The 25,470-nt window shown below is 45.4% G+C and overlaps 1 protein-coding gene across 4 annotated transcripts in view; it reads right to left on the bottom strand.

The window, feature by feature from the left end:
• Positions 1-25,470, bottom strand: part of WWC1 (WW and C2 domain containing 1) — a 173,874-nt gene that overhangs the window by 88,306 nt on the left and 60,098 nt on the right. For all 4 annotated transcript variants that reach the window (XM_025389035.1, XM_025389036.1, XM_025389037.1 and 1 more), the window contains exon 2: positions 9,981-10,090. In XM_025389035.1, coding sequence (XP_025244820.1) covers positions 9,981-10,090 — 110 coding nt within the window. The remainder of the gene's footprint in view (positions 1-9,980; positions 10,091-25,470) is intronic.

Here is a 25,470-nt window from a genome sequence, read left to right as displayed (position 1 = left end):
AGACCCTTACCTGAAGGTCTGGCCAAACCAGATGGCTTGGCAACCATTTTTGGTGACTCATGGTCTCTTTTGTAAACCAACAAGAATAGATGGGTGCACAAACAGACAAAAACAATGCACAAACTCACACCAGAACTGGTTCTCAAACTGACTGCACACTGGAATCACCCGAGAGATTGCCACTGAATTATCTACAGTGTGAAGTGGGCATCAATTTGTTACATTTCTAAGAATATTTCCTTTACCCCAATGATCCCTTGGATGCTCCCAGGCAATCTCCTCTACCCACCCCCTCTCCCAGTTTACCTGTTTAGAACTTCCTATGCATGGACTCACACAGTATTTGTTCTTAGGGCCTTGGTTCTTTCACTAAGCAGACAGTTTTTGAGACTCATCCCTATTGCTGGATCTGTTGTACATTTCTTGTTATTGCTGAATAATATTCTATTGTATGAATACAGCACATGGACTTTGTGATAAATTGTTAGTTTGCTTCCAGTTAGGGATTATGACGACTAATACTCTAAGTCTTTGTGTGGGCATGTTTTCATTTCTCTTGGGCAAAAATACCAGGGGTAGAATTGCTGGGTTACACTTGGCAAGCATATGTCGAACTTCATAAGAAATCGGCAAACTTTTCCAAACTGGTTGTACCATTTTACATTCTCACCAGCAGTGTATCCGAATTCTAGTTCTTCCACATCCGTGCTAGCAGTTGGTATTGTTATTTTTTCCTCATTTTAGTCATTATAGTGGGTATGTAATGATACCTCATTGGAGTTTTATTTTTTAGTTTTTGAGACGGAGGTCTCACTATGCTGTCCAGGCTGGTCTTGAACTCCCGGGCTGAAGTGATCCTCCAGCCTCAACCTCCCAAGTAGCTGGGACTACAGGCATGCACCACCATGCCCCAGCTGATTTTGCATTTTTATTTTTGTAGAGATGAGGTCTCACTATGTTGCCCTGTGCTGCCTTATGTTTTGCTATGGCTGGTCTTGAACTCCTGGGCTCAATGACCCTCCACTTCAGCACCCTGAAGTGCTGGGATTACAGGCATGAGCAACTGTGTTAGCTGCTTCTTACTGTTAAGTTGTAGGACTTCTTTACATACTTGGAATATGGGTTCTTTGTTAGATATATGTATTGCAATATTGTCTCCTTATCTGTGCTTGTCTTTTCAGTTTCTTAATAACGTCTTTTGAGGAATAAAGGTTTTAATTTGATGAAACAAAATTCATCAATTTTTCTTTTCTGGTTAATGCTTTTTATGACTTGTCCAAAAAAACCCTTTGCCTATAATAAAATCTTGCAGATTTTCTCCTATGCTTTCTTCTAGATGTTTTATAGTTTTAGCTTTTATATTTAGGTCTATGGTCCATTTTGAGTTTAATTTTACATATGGTGTGAGGCAAAGGTAGAAGTGGAGGCGTATTTTTTTTCCATGTGGATACCAGTTGTACCAGCAATTGCTGAAAAGATTATCCTTCAAGGGCATTGGGCCTTTTAAAAGTTCTTTACCTGGTTCTAAAGAGCTGTATTGGCTGGGTGCAGTGGCTCACGCCTGTAATACCAGCACTTTGGGAGACCAAGGAGGGTGGACCACTTGAGGTCAGGAGTTCAAGACCAGCCTGACCAACATGGCGAAACCCTGTCTCTACTAAAAATACAAAAATTAGCTGGGCATGGTGGCGCGTGCCTGTAATCCCAGCTACTTAGGAGGCTGAGGCAGGAGAATCACTTGAACCTAGGAGGCAGAGGTTGCAGTGAGCCAAGATCGCGTCATTGTACTCCAGCCTGGGTGACAAGAGTGAAACTCCGTCTCAAAAAAAAGAGAAGAGTTGTGTTAATGCTGTTAGTTCTGAACTGTCACACCCTGAGGGGGTCCTCCCACAGCCCAGCCCCTTCTGCTGACACTACCCTTCCTCAAGTCCATCTTACCAAAACAGGCAATTTTATAACTGGCAGACCCTTTGAGATCGCCTTGGCCACTACATTTTAGTTCTTGTTTTAATTAAAAGTATACATAGATACAGCTTAATAATTCGGTGCACCATAAAATTTCCCACATAAAACATCTCCCTCATATCCCTCTTTCCAAAAGCAGCTACTTCCCAAACTTGTATCTACTTTACTGCAGGCATCATTGAGAACCACTTCTCCACTTTCTTCTGCTCCATGCTCTAAATCTCTCCCTACAAACACACTCCATACACATTCTCCATACAGCACACATAGCAGTACACTCATGAGCTCTCCATACACCCACCCCTTCCTACACTTGCCACACACCTGTTTTCTCCACACTGCATACACACCCACGCCGCTAACAATACTGCATTTTCCAAGGGCCTTAGCAACAACAAAAGCAATTCTCTTACAAACATCTGGAGAATATTCAACCTTGTTACTATGCAAAGGAGTGTAAATTTGAAACAATGAAGTAAGAGTTTAAACCTATGATAAATGTATCAAAAGTCAAAAGAAATGATGATAGCCCCATACTGATGAAGGTCTGAGGAAAACAGTACCCCCATGGCTTGTGGCAATACAGGCTGATATAATCTTTTGGAAATATTCACCAATCTAGGAAAGTATACTAAAAGCTCCCAAAGTATTTATAACTTTGACTTAAAAATCCTATACTTGGAAATGAATTTTCAGGAAATTATCACAAAGAAAGTAACATACACAAAGAGTCTTCCCTGAGTGCTATTTGAAGTAACTAATAAATGAAAATAAACCAAAAGGTTGGCAACAGGGGCATTATGGTACTTCCATTATATGTTTTATTTTTTACTTTTTCAAAAACATTAACTTTTAAATTTTAGATTCAGGGGGTACATGTACATGTTTGTTACATGGATGTATTGTATGATGTTGAGGTTTGGGGTATGATTGAACTGGTCACCCAGGGGTACCGTGCATAGTACCCAATAGGTAGTTTTTCAACTTTTGCTCCCATCTCCCTACCCTCTCTAGTAGTCCCTGCTGTCTATTGCTGCCATCTTTTATGTCCATAAGTACCCATTGTTTACCTCTCACTTATAAGTGAGAACATCTAGTATTTGATTGTCTGTTCTTGTGTTAATTTGCTTAGGATAATGGCCTCCAGCTGCATCCATGTGGCAGCAAAGGACATGATTTTTGCTTTTTAATGGCTGTATAGTATTCCATGGTGTATATGTACCACATTTTCTTTATTCAATCCACCACTGATGGGCACTGAGGTTGGTGCCATGTTTTTGATATTAGGAATAGTACTGTAATGAACATATGAGTGCATGTATCTTTTGGTAGAATGATTTCTTTCCTTTTGGATATATAGCTAGTAATAGGACTGCTGGGTTGAATGGTAGTTCTAAGTTCTTTGAGATATCTCCAAACTGCTTTCCACTGTGGTTGAACTAATTTACATTCCCACTGACAGCATGTAAGTGTTCTCTTTTCTCCACATCCTCACCAGCATCTGTTGTTTTTTGACTTTTTAATAATAGCCATTCTGACTGGTGTGAGATGGTATCTCACTGTGGTTTTGATTTGCATTTCTCTGATGATCACAGATGTGGAGCATTTTTTCATATGTTTGTTAGCCTCTTTTATGTCTTCTTTTGAGAAGGGTCTATTCATTCTTTTGCTCACTTTTTAATGGGGTTGTTTTTTGCTTGTTGATTTTTTTAAGTTCCTTATAGATTCTGGATATTAGACCTTTACTGGATGCATAGTTTACAAATATTTTCTCCCATTCCATAGGTTGTCTGTTTACTCTGTTGATAGCTTCTTTTGCTATGCAGAAGCTCTTTAGTTTAATTAGGTCCCATTTGTCAATTTTAGTTTTTGTTGCAATTGCTTTTGAGGACTTACTCATAAAATCTTTCCCAAGACTAATGTACAGAATGGTGTTTCCTAGGTTTTCTTCTAGGCTTCTTATAGTTTGAGGTCTTACATTTAAATCTTTAATCCATTTTGAGTTAATTTTTGAATATGGTAAAAGGTAGGGGTCTAGTTTTATTCTTTTGCATATGGCTAGCCAGCTATCCCAACACCATTTATTAAACAGGAAGTCCTTTCCTCACTGCATACTTTTGTCGACTTAGTTGAAGATCAAATAGCTGTAGGTGTGCAGCTTTATTTCTAAATTCTCTATTCTGTTCCATCGGTCTATGTGTCTGCTTTTGTACTAGTATCATGCTGTTTTGGATACTGCAGCCTTATAGTATAGTTTGAAGTTGGATAATATGATGCCTCTGGCTTTGTTCTTTTTGCTTAGATTTGCTTTGGCCATTTGGACACTTTTCTGGCTCAAAATGAATTTAGAATAGTTTTTTCCAATTCTGTGAAAAATGATGTTGGTAGTTTGATATGAATAGCGTTGAATCTGCAGATTGATTTATGCAGTATGGCCATTTAAACAATGTTGATTCTTCCGATCCATGAGCATGGAATGTTTTTCCATTTGTTTGTGTCATCTGTGATTTCTTTCAGCAGTATTTAGTAGTTCTCCTTGTAAAGATCTTTCACCTCCTTGCCTAGATGTATTCCTAGGTATTTTTGTGTGTGTGTGGCTACTGTAAATGGGATTGCATTCTTGATTTGGTTCTCAGTTTGAACATTATTGGTGTATAAAAATGTTAATGATTTTTTATATTTATTTTGTATCCTGAAACTTTACTGAAATCACTTATCAGTTCTAGAAGTCTTTTGGCAGAATCTTCAGGGTTTTCTACGTATAGAATCATATCATCAGTGAAGAGAGAGATTCTGACTTCTTCTTTTCCTATTTGGATATCTTCTATTTCTTTCTCCTGCTCTGGCTAGGACTTCCTCCCTTATGTGTTAAAATGTATTGACACATCCTTTTGATGTATTAAAAATGACAAATATGGGCCAGGCACAGTGGCTCATGCCTGTAATCCCAGCACTTTGGGAGGCCCAGGCAGGAGGATCACCTGTGGTCAGGAGTTTGAGACCAGCCTGGCCAACATGGTGAAACCCAATCGCTATTAAAAATACAAAAATTAGCTAGGCATGGTGGCACATGCCTGTAATTCCAGCTACTCAGGAGGCTGAGGCAGGAGAATTGTTTGAAGCCGGGAGGCGGAGGTTGCAGTGAGCCAAGATCACACCACTGCACTACAGCCTGGGGACAGAGCAAGACTCTGTCTAAAAAATAAAGAGACGAATATGAAGATTATATAGTATCCCTTAGATATCTATGATATAGTATGAAGAGAAAACAGACATACAATTTGATCACTGATTAAAACCATCTAATCATGGTATGTGCCGATAATCAGTGGGGATACTGAATACTGACATGAAATAATAAAAATGGCTTATGTTTTAGAAACCGTTGTCTGTAGGCTGGGCATGGTGGCTCACGTCTGTATTCCCAGCACTTTGGGAGGCCAAGGTGGGTGGATCACCTGAGGTTAGGAGTTTGAGATCAGCCTGGCCAGTGTGGTGAAACCCCATCTCTACTAAAATTACAAAAATTAGCTGGGCGTGGAGGCGGGCGCCTGTAATTCCAGCTACTTGGGAGGTTGAGGCAGGAGAATCGCTTGAGCCCGGAAGGTGGAGGTTGCAGTGAGCCGAGATCCGCCACTGTACTCCAGCCTGGGCAACAGAACGAGACTCCATCTAAAAAAAAAAAAAAAAAAAAAAGGAAAAGTAAAGGAAAAAAAGAAAGAGTTGTCTGCATTGCTGCTTCCAATTCCTCCCCTCTGTTTTATTTTAGATTCACTCTAGTCAGGCATTTGCCTCCAGTCCTTGTCCAAAGCTGCCCTCCAAAGTCAGGGTCACCCAGGTTGCTACATCTATTGGTCTATCCTTGGTCCTCTTTGTATTTGCCCTGTCAGAAGCATTCGACACTGTTGGCAATTCTCTGCTTGATAGTTTCCTTCACATGGCTTCCAATACACTCGGTTTCTCTCCCTCCTTTCTGATCACTCTTTCTCAGAATCAGTGCTGCTTTTCCTCTTCTTACCACCCTCTGTTGTCTGGAGACCCATGGCTTATTCCTTGGTCCTCTCCTCTGCTTCATTCCCAACCAACTTAATGTCTTTACATACTAGCTATATGCCAGCAACTCTCAAATACTTATCTTCAGCCCAGATCTCTCTCTCCTAAAGTCCAGATTCGTATATCAAACTGTCAAGCCACATGTCCTCTCAGATAGGTAACAGGCATCTAAGTCTCAGCGTATTCAAATGAACTCCTGCTCTTCCGTGCTAAGTCTACTCCCCCTGCAGTTCTCTCCACTTGGTTGACAGCAACTCCATCCTTCTAGTTGCTCAGCTCCAGAAGTTATTCTTTCCTTTTTCTCTCACACTTTGCATGCAATCTATCGGGAAATCCTGCTGTCTTTACCTAGAAAATGCATCCAGCACCTGACCAATCTTCATCCTGACCACTGCTACAGCCCTGGTCTAGGGTGCCTGGACTGTGGCATCTGTCGCTCACAAGTGCCTCCGCCCTTGCCCTAGTAAGGTGTATTCTCAGCATGGCAGTCAGATTGGCCCTTTTAAGGCATAAGTCAGATCATGCTACTCATCTGTTTAAAACTCTCCAATGGCTCACTCCCATCTCACACAGAGCAAGAGCTAGGCCTCTGGGGCAGACCACTAACCGACCTCTACTCTGCTGCACTCTGTCCTGATGTCCTTCTCCCCTCTCCTCACTCATTATGCTACATGTACACTTGCCTCTTTGCTATCCCTTGACCAAGCTATATATGTGATCACACTCTGGAGTCCTTGTTCTATCTATGCTTTCTATTTGAAATGCTCTCTCACCTCATTCAAGTCTTAGCTCAAATCGCATTTTCTCAACAAGATCTTCTTCCCTGAAGACCATATTTAATGGTACTCTTGGTCATCATTACCACTGCCCTTTCTTCACCACCCCCAAACACACCTCAGCTCCCCCACTTTGCTCCTTTTCTGTGTACTGAACATACTATGTAAGCTACTTATTTATTTTTTATCTAACATACTACGTCAGCTACTTATTTATTTTTTGTCTCTCCTGCCAAAATGAAATTTCTGTAAGAGCAAGGATCTTTGCCATTTTGTACTCTCATGTATCACAAGCTCCCAGAACAGTTGGCCAACAAACATTTGCTAAATGAACGAATGTTCGATGGTGAATGTATGAGCAAACTGTTGTTTGATTATATTGTGCCTATACCTCTTTTTTTTTTGAAGAGTCTTGCTCTGTTGCCCAAGCTGGAGTGCAGTGGCGGGATCTCGGCTCACTGCAAGCTCCACCTCCCAGGTTCATGCCATTCTGCCTCAGCCTCCTGAGCAGCTGGGACTACAGGTGCCCACCAACACACCGGGCTAAATTTTTGCATTTTTTTTTTTCTTTGAGACGGAGTCTCGCCCTGTCACCCAGGCTGGAGTGCAGTGGTGCGATCTCTGCTCACTGCAAGCTCCGCTGCCTCCCGGGTTCATGCCATTTTCCTGCCTCAGCCTCCCGAGAAGCTGGGACTACAGGTGCCCGCCACCATGCCCGGCTAATTTTTTTTTTTGTATTTTTAGTAGAGACAGGGTTTCACTGTGTTTGCCAGGATGGTCTTGATCTCCTGATCTCGTGATCCACCCGCCTCGGCCTCCCAAAGTGCTGGGATTATAGGCGTGAGCCACCGCACCCAGCCAATTTTTTGTATTTTTAATAGAGACAGGGTTTTACCGTGTTAGCCAGAATGGTCTCGATCTCCTGACCTTGTGATCCACCCACCTCGGCCTCCCAAAGTGTTGGGATTATAGGCGTGAGCCACTGCGCCTGAGCCACTGCGCCTGGCCCTTTTTTTTTTTTTTTTTTTTTTTTTAAGAGATAAGGCCTTGCTATGTTGCCCAGACTAGCCTTGAACCCCTGGGTTCAAATGATCCTCCTGCCTCAGCCTCCCAAGTACCTGGGACTACAGACACATGTAACCGTGCCCGATATCATGTCTATAACTCTTAAGAGAATTTCAGTCCACGAACAATGCACACACAGAACTGGTCCAAGCGCATGGCTCTGAATGCCTGGGCCTTGGTGCTTGTATTCCTACTATACTGGTATCAATGTCTCCATCTACTGAGGCGGTCCCCCACATCCAACCAGACCACGTCAAATCAAGAGGAAACCAGTAGCCTGACAGCTTATGAAACTACCAGATAGAATTCTTCCTGCTATGGCCCCATTTAATCACCCCCATATACCCCATTTCTGCCTTCATTCCCTCAAGAATAAACTCTGCCACGGCCTGCTACTACTTTCTTCCATTTCCCCAGCAGCTCCCAGAAGCACCTTGAAATTCCACTCCCGCCATGAGATTTTAATGAGGGGGATGCACTCAGCAATTAGAAACAGGAAAAGACTGATTAGGGCTCCTGCACATCAGTGTTTAACCCAGCATCCCATGCAGCCCTCCAAGCATTAACCTCATTCCCCATACACACTCAATTAGGCATATTTACTTCTCATTATCCAGGACGCAATCACGAGTGCTAATAAAAACCTTTGCTACCCCCAACAATGCAATTAATGCCATTAGCTGTCTCTCAGAAGCTCTTCTACACTTTGGTGCCAACAACAGTCCACTCATTCACCCATTTATTCATGCATTCATGCACGTATGCCCTTTTCTATTTAGCACAGGTTAAGTTCACACCTACTACATGCCTTACCAGGCAAAGGCCTGGGACTAGAGAGGTGAATTAGACACAGTCTCTGCTCTAGGAGACCTGCAACAACAGGCAAATGATTATAATACAGGGTGATGAAGGGCACAAGACAGGTGTGGCCAGGGTGCTACTGAAACCCAGAAGAGGAAGTAGATGGAGAAGTACAACTTCATTCTCCAGGACCAGTTCAAATCCCAGCCCTGCCACATTTTAGCTGTGAGTCTTACGTAGTCAATTAACTCTAAATCCCATTTATGACATGGGGATGACCATCTCACCGTCCCACCAGGAATTGGGAGGATTAAAAGAGATAATGCCTATCAAGTGCTCAGCACAGGGCATGGCACAGACGGTGTGCTCAGTAAACAGAGGCTATTAGGATTTGATGCCCTAGCCTCAGCCTTCAGACTTTGCCAGGCACATCCCATTTCATTCCATTTTCTTCTTGCCTGAGAGGATTAAGGGGATGCTACAGTTCAGAAGGCTGAGAGCGAGGCAGAAAAATCCCTTTCTTCTGTACACATGGACAAGTGGGACAGCAAATTTCAGAGAACAGTCCTGGCCAACAGGGTGCTCAATGGATGAGGCCCAAACACACATAAAGTCTCCCCTGCTGGAGGACTGCTCCCTGGGTTTCTCCACCTGTCAGACAACCTGCTTCTTTTCTCCAGTCATCCCTCCATCACAGTCTGAGACAGAGGTACTAGGAATCTTTGTAATGGATCAGGATACTCGGATCACAGATATGAAGTGAGCATGGGCTGACTGGTATGACGGGCCAGACATACACACACACATACACACACACACACTCTCTCTCTTGCCAATCCACTGTGGACATATATGCATACATGCTGTGGGGGGCCTGCTAGGGCTCTGGCTGCTCTAAGATGGTCTGGCAATGACAATGACACATCTTTCTTTTAGGGGGAAAAAAAGGTATGCCCATAAATTTATATATGTAAATATATATGTGCATATGTACACATACACACATACAAACACATGATTAGAAAATTTCTGGAATGATACACAAGAAACTGTTCGCAATGGCTGCTCCCATAAAATTGGGGAGATGGATTGTGAGAGGAGTTTTAGATTCTATTAAAAACCCTTCTAAACTGTTATTTTTACACGAGCATACATTATCTATCTATATCTACATCGACGCTTCTATCTACATCTATATAAAACAAAATACAATCTGGCTCCAAGAGTCTGCAAGTGGTTCTTCCAGACTTGGAGGGAGGGTGGGCTTGGAGGTAGAGGGACGAAGAGGGCACAGGGAAGGGAGGACCGTCAGGAACTTACTGGTGTTGTGGTCTATGAAGTAATCTCCAACCTGTGGGTCATATGCCTCTTCCCATCCTAGCGGCAACTCATCACTAATGCAGTCAGCAAAGGTGAGCGGTTTGGTGTACCTGGCAAGGGAGAGGAGAAACAGACTCCATCAGCCTACAATCCCCAAACGCCTACAACTTGCTGCTTCTCTGGGCCTCTTGCTTTTCTGGGCTGGCTCAACAGATCCAGAAGTTTTGCACTGCAGCAGCACCAGCTCTGTTGTCCCCTTTGTTCCCGGGAAGGTGAACACATAGCTGCAGCGGCAGGATAAGATCACCCTGTAGGGGAGGCAGGGAATCTGTGTTCTGGTCCCAACTTTGCCACTCCTTTGGAAGTGACTGGAGCAAGTCACCTTCCTTCTTTGAGCCTTTGTTTCTGCATCTCTGATTGAGGGTTTGCAGGAAAAGGGTCTAAGGTCAAGTCTTGTTTCTTGACTTGGACTCCAGCCCCCCTTGGCTCTTCCACCTGCAACTCACTCAGCCACCCCACCTCCAATCCTTATCCTGGCTCTGTCTCACGCCTGTCATGCTCACTTGCCCTTTGGAAGGCTGGCTTGCCGCAACATCAAGAATAGCAGATGTTCCATCCCTGTGAGTTTGGCCAATGAGCAATATTTATTTTCCTCTTGAGCTGATTCCCAAATGCTTGCACCCACAACGGCGCTTCCCTAGACAATCCAGGCCAAACTGATCTTTTAGCAATAACCGCTCTCTATGTCCCCATCTTGTGGGGAGTGAAATGGTAGTAATCACCAAGTCTCAGTGGCTAAATCAAATAAACAAATCACTCAACTAAACTAACAAAGGCTTGTCAGTGCTGGAAAACTATCACAAACGATTTGTCAAGTATTTAAACCAGAGTACGGGAAGCTGGGAATCTGGGTATATGAGATTCAGCCTGGGTGGCCCCTCCAGACAGTCACTTTGGTTTCTTCCCATTGCTGCCTCTGCCTAAAATACATATTCTACAACCTCCTTCTCCTGTCTGCTTCCTACCCGATCCCAATTCTGGAAGCCCAGAAGGCTCTGCTTCAGATTCTTTCTTTAGATTGGCAAAGTGAAGTACAATGGGACAGGACGGGAGATGACTGGGCTGGGGTCTAGGTATTTCTCATCAAGGGCTTCCTTCCAAGGAAGAGACTTGCTAGATATGTCCCCTCCCAACAGCTCCCCTGCTGCTGCATATGGATCATCACCTTTTAAATTCCTTCCTGTGGATTAATTAAATGATTTTAATCAATGGTACAACCAAGCTACAGAATCCTGTGTCCAGCACAATTGGTGCTCAATAAATATTTGTGCAATGGGGCCCAGCACAGTGATTCATGCCTACAATCCCAGCACTTTGGGAGGCTGAGGTGGGTGGATCACCTGAGGTCAAGAGTTTGAGACCAGCCTGGTCAATGTGGTGAAACTCCGTCTCTAGTAAAAATGCAAAAATCAGCTGGGCGTGGTGGCTGGTGCCTGTAATCCCAGCTACTCAGGAAGCTGAGGCAGAAGAACCTGGGAAGTGGAGGATGCAATGAGCCAAGATCGCACTATTGCACTCCAGCCTGGGTGACAGTGCAAAACTCTGTGTCAAAAAAAAAAAAAGAAAAGAAAAGAAAAAAAAAAGCGCAATGGATGAATAATGTAATGAATACATAGGAAAAACCAAAAAAAGATGAGGCTTACACTCTCCTGCCCTCTAAAACCCACTCCAAATCCAACTTAAAGAAAAATACATGAAGAAAGGAATGCTGAAAGAGCCCTAGCTGGACAGGACCTGGTGTGTTCATGTACCACTACACACCCAGGGTCTGGCAGGCTATGAAAAATATCTTTTGGTTGAATGAATGAATGCCCAGAAGCTTCTGATAGTAATTTACTGCTGCACTGTGGAAGGCTGCTGGTTCCATGAGGATGAGGCCAGAGGTATGTGATGTGCAACACACTATGTGCTAAATTAGCCGGGTATGGTGGTGCGCACCTGTAGTCTCGGCTACTCGGGAGGCTGAGGTGGAAGAATCGCTTGAGCCCAGGAGTTGGAGGCTACAGTTAGCGGTGATGGCACCACTGCACTACAAGCTGGGCAACAGAGCAAGACCCTGCCTCTAAAACACAACCACCACCACCACCACCACCACCACCAGCAGCAGTAAAACAAATAAGGGTTTAGTAGGCATCACTTACTGGCTGTGTGAATTAGGCAACTTACTTTACTTCTCTGAGCCTTAGTATTCTTATCTGTATAATGAGGACAGTACTAACTCTCTGGTTGTTGGGTGGGTTAAATAAGGCCTGTTTGTGAGTACTTTTAGTGCAGGTGCCAGTGTGAATGGGCACTCAAAAATCATTAGTTATCCTTACCTCCATTACCAGAAGGAGAAACTGAGGCAAAGAAAGACTAAATAACATTCTCAATGTCAAAGACAAAGCTGGGATTTCAAGCAAGATGGTTAGTCTCTAGGGCTGCTGCAGGGAGCTACCAGATTCTCTTGAAAGTTGACACCTTCCATGCATCTCCTAAGCCCCATGGGAAAACACAAGCCACCGTTTTGGAGTAGAAGGAGGGAAAATGGGCTCGACACAGGTGATGGGGACTTTCCTTAGCTCAGGATGCACTTGGTTCAGGAGCACCTGCTCCAGATGACCTGGATGAAGTTTCCCCAAAGCCATCTCCAGGCCACCCGCCACCGCCCCCCACGCCCTGCCAGATGTCAGAAACAAAAGGCCACTTCCCTCAGTGTCTTGCTCAAAGTTCTTTAAGTGGTTTGTTCCCTCTTCCTTATGGAGAATGAAGACCAGCGACCAAGAGCAAAGCCTCATCTAACATCACCTCATCTAACAAAGCCTTGAAAGGGGCTCTGAGGGAAAGCTCCACACACAGGTATGCCTTCCATGGGGAGTGACTCCATGGCTGATGACAGGTCCATCTGTGGGGAAACAGGCATGGTCAGGCCACCAGCCAGATCATTCTTTCTGGCTCATTCCTCTACCTGCACTGTGCCCAGAGAAGTCCCATCTACCAGCAGAGGTATGAATCTTATATAGACAGTTTGCAACCCAGAAAACCATGAAGATACATCCCCTTCCCAACAGCTCCCCTGTTTCTGCATATGGATCATCACTTTTCAAAATTCCTCCTTGGAGATTAAGTGATTTTAATCAGTGGTGCATCTAAACTACAGAATACTGTGTCTGGCACAATTGGTGCTCAATAAATATTTGTGCATCGGTGAATAAAGTAATTACTACGTAGGAACAATCAAAAAATGAAGTGTTCTGGCCAGGTGTGGTGGCTCATGCCTGTAATCCCAGCTACTTGGGAGGCTGAGGCAGGAGAATTGCTTGAACCTGGGAGGTGGAGGTTGCAGTGAGCCGAGATCATGCCACTGCACTCCAGCCTGGGTAACAAGAACAAAATTCCGTCTCAAAAAAAAAAAAGATGAAGTGTTCTTTATTTTGCTAACATGAAAGATGCTCTCAATATACTCTGAGAAAAACAACACTGTTGAAAGATAAAAGCTACAGGATAGTGTTACAGTATGACATTTTGCCTGAAGAGTGTATGTATGTGTGTTAGTAAAGAAACTGGAAAGAGACACATTAAAATGCTATCTGAATACAGGGATTTCAGTGTAATTTTCTTTCTTTTCTTTCTTGCTTTTTTTTTTTAAACTAATGTATTTGCTGTTTTCATATATTAATCATAACTAAAATGTTGACTAATGGCTAACTCTAGGCCCAGAAAGCAAGCTGTGTATGTGACATTCCCTTTCCAGGCAGCAAGTCCTCTTACTGTTTTGCAAATAAGAAAACATGCTTGACATCATACAGTTAGTAAACACCAGAGGTATAACCTGAAGTTCCACTGCCAGATTCCAAAACTCGAGCTCTGCTAATAAAAATTAACAAGACGAAGTGAGTCTCAGAACAATCTGGAACACAGAGCAAGCTCTGCTAGAGGTACAGACGGTGAAATGAGACCAGAGGGACACCTGAAGCAGGCAAAAGGCATGGGGGCTTTAGCATATTTGGGACCTTCAGTTATCTATGTGTTGGTGCAAGGATATTCAAAAGACCTGGGAAATCCATGGCAGCTTAATAAAAAGGCAATTAAGTGTTTCAAAGTCAGCTGGATGCAGTGGCTCACTCCTATAATCCCAGCATTTGGGAGGCTGAGGCAGGTGGATCACCTGAGGTCAGGAGTTCAAGACCAGCCTGGCAAACATGGTCAAACTCCGTCTCTACTAAAAATACAAAAATTAGCCGGGCATGGTGGCAGGCACTTGTAAACCCAGCTACTCAGGAGGCTGAGCCAGGAGAATCACTTGAACCCGGGAGGCGGAGGCTGCAGTGAGCTGATATCATGCCAGTGCACTCCAGAGCGATATTCCATCTCAAAAAAAAAAAAAAGGAAAAAAAAGTGTTTCAAAGTCATTAATACAAATGATTTACTGAGCTTGCCGGGTGGGGGAGGATGGAGATGGGGTTAGGAGGATGGGACTGAAACACTGAAAATGTGTCACTATCTGGAAAACCATTAACTCCACTGATTGTTCCAGCCTTACACATTGAGAAGTCAGAGCTAAATACATTTGTTAGCTCCAAGCATCAGTAATGTGACAGACATGTGGATACCCTACCAGGGCACAATGCTGACTCCACCTGCAGTGAGCCTAGACACTGTGCCCAAGAGCAATAAAGCAGAGGGAGGCAAGAAGACCCAAAGCTAGGAGAGGGCAAAGGAAAGAGAAACACTTTGGGTTTGATATTCTCATTCTCCTTTGATGCAATCACGGGGGAAATGCCAAAGGGCTGACTGACTGATATCCTGACTCCCAGAGCTCTTCCATGGGAAACAAGGAAGCTCCTATGGAAGGCTATGCAACTTACAAGAAATCTGGACAGCAAGATTCTCTCTGGAACAAATGCCAAGAGGGAGATGAATTATTCAGTGTGTAGAGATGTGTCATTCAGGATGAAGAGATGTGTTTTTGGCTGCACAAAGATTTAAACAGACGCACTCACACATATATACGTGCACACACTCACTGTTCCTGCCAGTTGAGGAGAGGAATTGTCCATTTAAACCAGCCACCCCCACTCCCCCGGGGAACTGTGGGTGCTCCTCTGGCCTGAAATGTTTCACCTTGGGCAAGTGCTAAGGATGCAACCTGGGAAGAAATGTCCGCTTTCAGATGTGGCCAGGACTTGGGGGCCTGCCTGGAACTTCCAGCCCCCACCCTCGGGTGAAGCAATTCACCACCATCCAGCCTGGTTCAGTCGGTCCCTGCTTCCAGCCTCCACATCTCGGGCTGCCGAAAACCCCAATTGTGAAATTAAATGACCCAGATGCTGGAGGGGCAAGAGAGGAGGGTGCCAGACAAGAACGAGTTCTGCCTCTTCTTAATTACAAATCTCTAAAGGAGCACAAACATTCCTGAATATTTCTCAACAGGCCCTCCTGGAAAAAACGGCCGGATGTGTCGCCGTGGAGACAGGTAGGTTCTGCCAGGAGCACCCTACAAACAGCACACAGGCACACCTGTCGGGGAGAGCCGCCTGGGGGGGCTGGAAGCCTCCCTTACCCTCCTCTCAGGGGCAACCACCAGTGGGTAACTGGTAGTCACTTTCCTACCAGTCCCCTGGCTGTGGGGACATGAGACCACGGTGGGCATTTGGTATTCTGACAATGTGCCTTTTCTAAGGAGGCGGCTCAGAGGAGGAGAGGAAAGCCTCTGCCAAGTCTAATACTGGGTGGTGATTCTCTCGGGACTGAAGAATGCATACCCTATCTTTCATGTTCCTAGTGTTTCCCGAGCAAGCCCCAGCTTCCCACAGTAACCTCTTTATTACCGTCCAGCAGGATGCTGGCCTGCTCTCTCTGAGGGCTGGCTGGGCGGGATCACTTTCTAAAGGGCTCTCCAGACTCCAAGCCAAGAACTGTCCAAACTGAGCCGAACCTCTCCTCCCCAGCCCAGGCACAATGGCCAGGCTGGTTCTTCCCGCCCCGGGCTGTTTCACACGCATAGTTCCCATAGCTGAGGTTGCACAATTCCTGATAACGCTTCTCCACCTGGGGCTGCTACAGAGCACCATTTCTAAGCAGTCCCTTCACCTTTCGCTCTGGGGACACCAGAGTGAACAGGAAGAAAGGCAATGTTTGAAGTCCTCCTTCCTTTCATTCAGTTTGGTTCAGACGCTTTTATTCATTGTCTAACAAATCTGGGGATGATAAAAATAACCATCTCTCAAGTTTGTTAGGAGAGCTGAATACATGACACACAGCAGAGCCTTCGTTAACACCAGCTACAGAGGAAAGAGACAGATAGGGCCTTGCCCTTACAGTCTAGAGGGCGAGATGCACCCTGGCCAGAAGCAAATCAACAGGGATCCATTTCAGAGAGATCCATGCTATTCAGGTGAAGTGGAGGCGGAGGTTGGCTGTGGGGGCTCTGGGGCCTGGGTATGCACTTTGGATTATTCCTCTGAGCACTGCCCTTGTGTTGAGCTGGAGGGTGACCCACAGACACTCTCTGCCTCACGTTCCACTCTCATCCTTCCACCCTCATTTCAATCGATCCACCAAGCAACAAGAATTTATCAAGTGGGTATGGCACCCCAGGCCCATGCTAGGCACTACGAGGGCTCAGACACTTGAAGAAGCCAGGTTTCTGCCTCCAGGGGCTGAGGGTCTGGCCGGGGAACAAGACTCACACTCCAAACAGGCAGGGAGTCATCCCCACAACATTCCATGGGAGTGTATGTGGCTGTAACGCTACCCGCGGCCTAAGCCTCAGGTAATTAGAGGATGCAGGGATATTTAATAAGGCGCTAGGTCAGCAGTATAGATGTGAAAGGCCCACGGGCCAATGGGCAGGGAGAGAATGCAGCAATGGGGTGTAGTCAGGGAGGGTTGGGGAGGGGAGGAGGAAAGAGAGCTGTGGTCAGCTCCATGGTTAAGGAGGAGGCAGGGTAGATGTTACCCACAAAGGCTCAGGAATGGGAAGCAAGGCTGAAACCCAGGCTCCGCCTCTTCCAAAACTGTGCGTGGGTTATGTAACCTGCTTGAGAGGAGTTTTCTTCTCTTTGAAACTTACACGGGAAGTCCCACTCTAGTAAGAGTGTTGTGGGGATTAAATGAGATAACCTATATAGTATCTAGCGCCAGGACAGGCATGAGACAAGCCCTTGATAAATGTGGGTTGTAAACATGATCAGAGAGTTCTGTGCATCGTGAAGAAGCACGTCACCCTTCATCTCAAATCCTTAACACGTGAGCTATCATCACCACCATCACCCCCACCCCCACCATTATCAGTCTTCACCCTAAGAGATGCACGGTGGTGGTTAAAACTCACAGGTCTGGAGTCAGACATCTGGGCACCAGTACAGGCACTGTCACTCATTAGCTCTGTCCCCTTGGGCATTAACTCTAACCTGTGCGGCTTTGTTTCCTCATCCATGAGATGGCAGTGCTCAAAGTCACTGCTGCGTTAAAATGGGCTGTGCTGACTACATGGCATTCAGGCCTCAATCTACATTGGCTGTTACGATGAGTTAGGTTTTAGGCCCCATTTTCATGATGGGAAACTGAAGCAAAATAATTGTCCTGGCTTGCACAACTAATAAACCTTGCACTGTACTCTACCACCTCCCTTCCTGGAGGAGCTGGGACTGCTTAAACCATCTTTTTTTTTTTTTTCTTTTTTTTTTTTTTTGAGATGGAGTCTCGCTCTATCACCCAGGCTGGAGTGCAGTGGCGTGATCTCAGCTCACTGCAGTCTCCACCTCCCAGGGTTCAAGCGATTTTCCTGCCTCAGCCTCCTGAGTAGCTGGGACTACTCATGCTACCATGCCAGGCTAATTTTTGTATTTTTATAGAGGTTGGATTTCCCCATGTTGGTCAGGCTGGTCTCAAACTCCTGACCTCAAGTGATCCTCCTGTCTCCGCCTCCCAAAGTACTGGGATTACAGGTGTGAGCCACCATACCTGGCTTCCTCTCTCTTTTTAGAAAGTTAAATGGGAGAAAGTAGGAGACGGTAGCTGAATTGGATTTGGTTCTCAAAGTCTGCTTTCTGAAGGAGGAGGCATTTATACCTGGAATTCCCAAGTTCTTCTTCTCTTAAACACTTCCCTCCCTCTTGTTCTCTACTCTCAGAACACCTGTCTCAAAATTCTGGCTTTTCCACCCTTAGATCTCTTTGCTTCCTTACTCTGTTTGGGTTGGCTTATCCAGAAGTTTTCTTGGCCTACTCATTCCCATTCCTAAAATTCTTTTATAGAAAAAAGAAGAGGAGGGAGAGCTGGAGGGGAGATTCCAGACTGTCCCTCCACCCCAAACCCTCCCTACCTTCAGACTAGGCCCCCACAAACCAGTGATTCACCTCCCTGCTGCCAAATCTTGGATGCCGTCTTCCCTCTGCCCTGCTGGGTTGGTAAGATCACACACCTGTGCCCTTTGGGCCCATCCCCTTCCTTCATCTCCATCTTGAGTCTCTATGCTTATCCGTTCCTACTCACTGACACGGGGTGAATCCGGGCTGCTAATCCCCTCTGTGTGCCGCCTGTTGGGTTTAAGAGTTCAGTTCTGAGAACCAAATCACAGATTAGAGGAGATAAAGCCAACTGACAACCTGAGGGCCAAATTCAGCCTGGAGATATGTTTGTTGATCTACTACAGTGCTATATTTTAAAAATGGACTTAGCACGCCTTTGGGGACAGGTACTCTCTGGATGCACTTTGTCCTCAGTGCTTTCTAATGTGTCACTCCTGCCTCTCGGTTAACAGCAGAGGGCTCTGGAGCCAGACTCGCTGGCTTTGAATCCACGCTCTGTCATTTTCTAGCTGTGTGACCTTGGACAAGATATGTAAACTCTCTGTGGCTCAGTTTTCACATTTGCAAAACAAGAAAAATAAGAACACATACACTGAGCACTCACTATGTACCAGTGACTGTTCCAAGCACTTTATGTGTTTACATATTTACTCAGTTGGCCTTCACAACAGCCCTTTCCGGCAGGTACCATTCAGACCTGCCCCACAGTGCTCCTTGAAGCTTACATGAGATAATGCATGGAACAGCACATGAGTACACAGTGAGTGCTTGATAAATGTGATTAATTAATTAATTTATTTATGTTTTGAGATGGAGTTTCACTCTTGTTGCCCAGGCTGAAGAGCATTGGCATGATCTCAGCTCAGTGCAACCTCTGCCTCCTGGGTTCAAGCGATTCTCCTGCCTCAGCCTCCCGAGCAGCTCGGACCACAGGCGCCTGCCACCATGCCTGGCTAATTTTTTCTATTTTTAGTAGAGATGGGGTTTCACCATGTTGGCCAGGCTGGTCTCGAACTCCTGACCTCAAGTGATCCACCCGCTTCAGCCTCCCAAAGTGCTGGGATTACAGGTGTGAGCCACCGCACTCAGCCGAGTGATTTATTTTTCACACTGCCGTACAAATGAGGCCCCCAATGTAGAGAACGCTAAAATTAAAAGAAAACCAACAAATCAACTCCCTTTCTTTACCAATGAGGAAACTGAGGGACAGAGAGAAAAGACTTGCCTGGAGCCACCCAAGGACCTAGGGAACCTGGGGACCAACTCCAGCCCTGCATCACATAATGCCAGGAGATCAAATCAGCTTGGTGCTGGGCTTGGCTCCACCTGAAATTCAATAAGTGTCTGAACAGCCTCCAAGAAATAGGTATTGATAGCATTTTCCCAGGCTAACTAACCCTATTATGCCGAAGGAGAATGATCACTGGGTAGGAACCAAGATGGAGAACTATGAAGCTCCCATTCATGGAGAAATGAGGTTGGGAGGTGGGCTCTTCATTTTTCTTGTTACCTCCTTGGAAGGTAATTTCCTAAAAGTCCCACACCACAGTAGAATGAAGACCCTGGAATATCTGTTTGCTCCTCACGCAGCTCAACCCCAGCTTCATCCTCATTCCTGAATTAGGAATTAGGCTATGGAAGCTCCGTGCCCTAAAGAAAAAACCAACAGAACCGGAGAGGACTCCCAGTTCAATCCTTCCTAACTGTGTAATCTCAGCCCATTCCTCCCTCAGTTCTGAGCCTCAGTTTTCCTGCAGGTATACAGCAGACAAGAAAACCTGCTTCCCAGGTTCTTGCATTCATCAGTGCATGGAGAAGACTCGACACAGCACCTAGCACGCAACCCCAGGCAGGCCTACAGCCCTCCTCCTTTCCGTGTTTAGGACTCTGGGGACACTCAAACCCAAGCCTTAATCCTTCCAGCCTCATGAGCTGGGTTCCCAAGGGCTCTTCCCAGGTGCTGGGCTGTCTAGAAGCCTTGTTAGCAGCAACTGCAGAGGCAGCAGCTCACCCTGCCCTGGAATTTGGCCATTCCAGAATCTTCTGCTCCTTGAGCTCTGACCCTTACCACACAGCTGGAGGAGCTGGTCCTTCTAGAAATGGAATTGACCGTGAAGACTTTTCTGGGATCCTGTCTGACTTAGGGCCCCTCCCATGACTGTATGGTTTAGACAGAACACTGGAAGAGGAATGATGAGATCTGGGTTTGAAGCCTGACAATGCCCTTGGGCAAGGCACTCCTCTTGCTGGACCTTAACCCTCTCTCTCTGGGTCTTTCCCACCTGCAAAATGAGGAAGCTGGAATATAATACCACTAAGGCACCCTCTGCAGCTTTAGTCTAATATCTGGTCAACCTGTCCTAAAGGTCAGGGCAGCTTCCACTTAAGGCCAGTGAAGCAGTAGGCATGGGACCATATGCTCCATGTAAAATAGATCGCTTCCTTTATTCTAACAATATTTCTGTGAGGCAGGTACCGTCACCCCAATTTCACCAACAGGAAACTGATGCTTAATAGTAATAGCAATAATAATAATAAAAGCAAAATTTCATTGAGTATTTGCAAAGTGCCAGGCACTGCCCAATGTCCTTTACATAGACCCTATTTCACCAAAAGATGCACATTTTTAAACACATTCAGCATTTTCTGAAACTCTGATGTATGCTACCACTACTGACATCCTACAACTGCCATCAGCTAGGCAGCAGTCCTGATAGAGCTGTCACTGTCTGTGTGTGCACATATATCAAAGACCCAGCACTGCCCCTGGTGGAATGGGTGCCACAGGCTTGGGATAAAAATCCCACAGACAAGACACTGAGGAATTCAAAAATTCCTCAATAAAGTTGTAAGCACTTTTAACCCCTAGGAACCAAATGGTTGTGGAAAGGTGTGGAGAACGTAGTCAACAGACCTGTTTAGCAACATTCCCAAAGCAGGACTCTGAAGCTGGCTACCTCTACAGAATTGCCAGGCTTTGAGTCCCTTTGTGGGTCCTTATAACAAGGCTGCACGACTAACACTCTTAAGGGCACAAAGGACAATATTAAAAGCACAGACATTAATAACTCAGCTAAAAAGCTACTCCAAAGAACTGGATTCTGAATGGGAAGACACTGTAGGAACACCACAGCTTTATTTCGCTCATGTATTCCTTTGCGGGTTTTTTGTACACATAAAAGTGATATGTGAGTTAAAAGAGAAAAAAACCAAAAAAACTAAGTTTAAAAGATTTATTTCAACAAATATAAAATAAACATTCTAATTACATAAAAACATTGCGACATAGTTTAATTGGCACAATTTCCCCTTCTTACGGCACGTACAATAATGGTGCTTCTTAAAATCAATATTTTCTTTATTTATAATAACCCCAAGCTAGAAACAATCCATATATCCATCAATAGGTAAATGGATAGACAACTGTGGTATAGCCAAACAAGAGAATACTACTCAGCAATAAAAAGGAATAAACTATTAAAATACGCAGTAACGAAGATTAATTTCAGACACACTTTAGGTAAAAATCTCTATAGTGTATAGGCCAGACGTGGCGGCTCACGCCTCTAATCCCAGCACTTGGGGATGCTGAGGTGGGTGGATCACTTGAGCTCAGGAGTTCAAGACTAGCCTGGGCAACATGGTGGAACCCCGTCTCTACAAATATAAAAAAATTAGCCAGGCATGGAGGCGTGTACCTGTAGTCCCAGCTACTTGGGAGGTGGAGGGGAAAGGATCCTTTGAGCTGGGGAAGTAGAGGTTGCAGTGAACCCAGGTCATGGCACCATACTCCAGCCTGGGTGACAGAGTGAGAGTCTGTCTCAAACACACACACACACACACACACACGCACACACCCACACCCCACCACCACCACCACCACCAGCAACAAAAACCATATACTGTGTGATTCCATTTATATAAAATTCTAGAAAAAACAAATTAATTACAGGGGCAGAAAGCAGGTCAGTGGTTGCCTGGGGAGGAGGGTTAGAGGGAGAGGGTTACAGAGAGGCACAAGAAAAGTTTTGGAGATAAGAAGGTTTGTTATACTGATTATGATGAGGAGTTGCCACATGTGTATGTATACATGTATGTGTGTGTATGACACACATATATATATATGCGTGTCAAAGCTCATAAAATTGTTTAAACACATACCATTTAGAAGACTTCAAAAATTCCTCAATAAAGTTGTAAGAAAAAAGAAAATCGTCAATTCAATGCAACATATTAACTGATTTACAACAATCTTATACATAGTATTACTAGCTCCATTTTATAGATGTAGAAACTGAGGCACAGAGAGGTTAACTGGTTCGTCCAAGGACATTCAGCTAGTTGAGAGGCAAATCCAACTGGTATCAATTCTCAGCTATACCACTGAGTGACTGTGGGCACCTTCCCAGCCCCTGGGCTGCTGTTTGCCCATCCCTACCATGAGGTGACAAAGTGATGGCTACAGGGACCTTTCAGCGCTGAGTTTCCATGACTGTATCCCAAGGACGTGTTCGGGGTCATGCAGCCAGAGGAGTGGATCCTTCTGGACACTCAGGTTCCCTGACACTCACTGAGCTCTCTTTGCCCATCCTCATTCATTCTCTGAACACACCTCCTGACATCTCCTTATTGTATAGAACAAGTCATCCCTCCAGGACCACTATGTGAAGCCTTTTCTAAACTAAGCTGTGCATTGCCTACCATAGGTGTCCTACCAGGGCCCCAGGGAGACATGACACTGTTTCCCCAGGTCACCCACCCAGATAGACAGGGCCTTCCTGAGACCTGTTCCAGATGCTGCAGCTGACATGTCTGGAAAACCACAAGCCAGCATGGCCCACCATATGCAAGGATCCCAAGTGTTCGCACACTCAGATTCCCAAGTGAACGCATCACAGTGGGCAACTGATCTAGCCAGAAGCCACCTTGTCTGCAACTCGACTGCTATTTCTTTGGTTTTTAGGACCACAGAGGCCTATAGTAACTGATTACAAAGGAGCTCTGCACAAGAGTTGAAAAATGGTTTTCACCTCTGAAAAGTACGACTTGCTTTATGGGTTTATTTTTCTCCCATCATTTCTTTTTAAAGAAGAACATAAATAGAATGTTATTCCCTGAAGGGAAGCCCTACCTGCAAGTCAACATGAAACACCGACGTGTTCTGAGCTGAAGGCGACTGGATTAAAGTCAGCAGTGAAACAAATAAGCAATTAAAACAGCTATTTTGGGAAGCCCTAGAAAGAGGCAGATACAATATGAATTATTCATTCATACTGCTAGGATGACTTCTGGGCATTGTCCTCTTTGCCTTTGCTCTTTCTCTTGTTCATTCAGCCGCTCAAGCACAGAAAGGGAACACAATACCCTGGCATGCACGCGTGCGCGCGCACACACACACACACACATGCACACACATACACACACGCACACACACACAGAAGACAGGTTGCCACTCCAGATGGTGAACCACACGGAAAAGAAACCCACAGGTTGGCAGACGCTTTCAGCTCCAGTGCCGGGGAGAATGTATGAATTTCCAATTGGCCCAAGAAGTGTGTGCGCGTGTGTGTGTGTGCACGTGTGTGTGTGTAAGAGAGAAAGAGGAAGAAAAAGACAGTATCTTAATATCTTATTAATAGTTGTAACCTCAGCATCTTATGGGTGGGTACCAAATGAATGTTCACTGAATGAATAAATGAACTCATAAAGAAAGAAAGAAAGATCTCATTGGAATTCCCAGCAGGGTTAACAGTTAGGTCCTCCACTTTCCAAATTTCGCTTGTCCCAACAAAGAGAAACTTGTGATTGAAGAAATATTTAAGGTCCTCAAAGTGCTTTGGGATTCTTGACCTTATTTGATATTCAAATAACCATCACAACGGTGGCATCATGACCATCATGATTATTCCCCTGTTTTACAGATGACCCTCAGAGAATTTGCACAACTGACAGGGCTCCCGGGGCCCTGGGTAGGGCTAGGATTATTGGACATGAGCCACCTGAGCCTTGGCCCACTGCTCCATCTCCTCCACTAGGAACCATCTCCATGGGCTTCCCTCGTTCCCAGCTGGTAACTGGAGAAGTGCGACAACAGCCAATTCCCTTCCCCCCGGGAATGCATAGCCCACTGGGTAGCAAACAAGGCCTCTGTGTCCTACTCCTGTTTCATTTTAATTAGTATAATCATCATCATGAAGAACCCAGCTCTCTCTGGCATGTGCGTTCTGCTGCCCTTGGATAGCTCTACTCGAAAGTCCTGGGGGAAGAAGGTGACACTGAAGGTAGAAAGGATCCTTGTGGATTGTCTACAGGTTTCAGTGATTTGAGAGACAAGGTTGACTCCATTATCGCATTCGATTCCCAGATCAGAGCAGGGTGTGGACCGGGGAATTCTCCCAGCTCAGCTGACTTGGAAGACTCTTGCCTGACACCGATGTATGACAGCTTTTTTCATATGGACACCAACACACAGGAGCCTGGAGGCCAGGGGAGCGGGCAAAAGCTTTGGAACCCCAGGGATCCAGGTTCGCAGCCGCGATAGCTTGGGCCAGACACCTCGCCTCCATGGGCCACCGGCCGCATCAGCAAGCTCCCTGGCACTGAACAGGGCTCAAGTAGTGTGTATTCCTTTGCTTCCTGCTACTTTCTCTCCAGAATGAAGCCTTACAATAAACACACTCTTCAGCGACGTAATGAATCTAGCCAGCAGAAATCATGTTGCAGCAATCTGCCATGAATTGGATAGAGCACCAGACAATGAACCAAGATCCTTGCCTTCCTGCTCACTCTCCATGTCCTACCTGGATGGGAGAACCAATGCCCATCCTCTGCGCGTTCACAGGCCACGGACTGGACCTTCACCTGGGGCTTTCCAGAAGCCTCTAAGTCACAATAGCTTGTTCTCATCACAGCCCCCAAGAGAATCACTGACGTCTCTCTTGGTCTCTCTGGCTCCCCGTCTCTGTCTCTTTCTCTCTCTTGTTCCTTCCCTCTTTGCCTCTCCCTCTCTACCCACTTTGCAGCGCCCTTTCCTCACTTCTCCAGCTGTTTATTTTCTCAGTTTTTCTACCTACACGCCTTCCTGCTCACTCCCTTGCCCACCCCCATAATAAAAATAACAACACATTAATCCAGTC

Source organism: Theropithecus gelada, chromosome 6 (genome assembly GCF_003255815.1).
Source record: "Theropithecus gelada isolate Dixy chromosome 6, Tgel_1.0, whole genome shotgun sequence".
In the NCBI taxonomy this organism is placed as follows: Eukaryota; Metazoa; Chordata; class Mammalia; order Primates; family Cercopithecidae; genus Theropithecus; species Theropithecus gelada.
The sequence above is the reverse complement of the archived record's forward strand: the minus strand, read 5'-3'. Positions and strand labels throughout refer to the sequence as shown.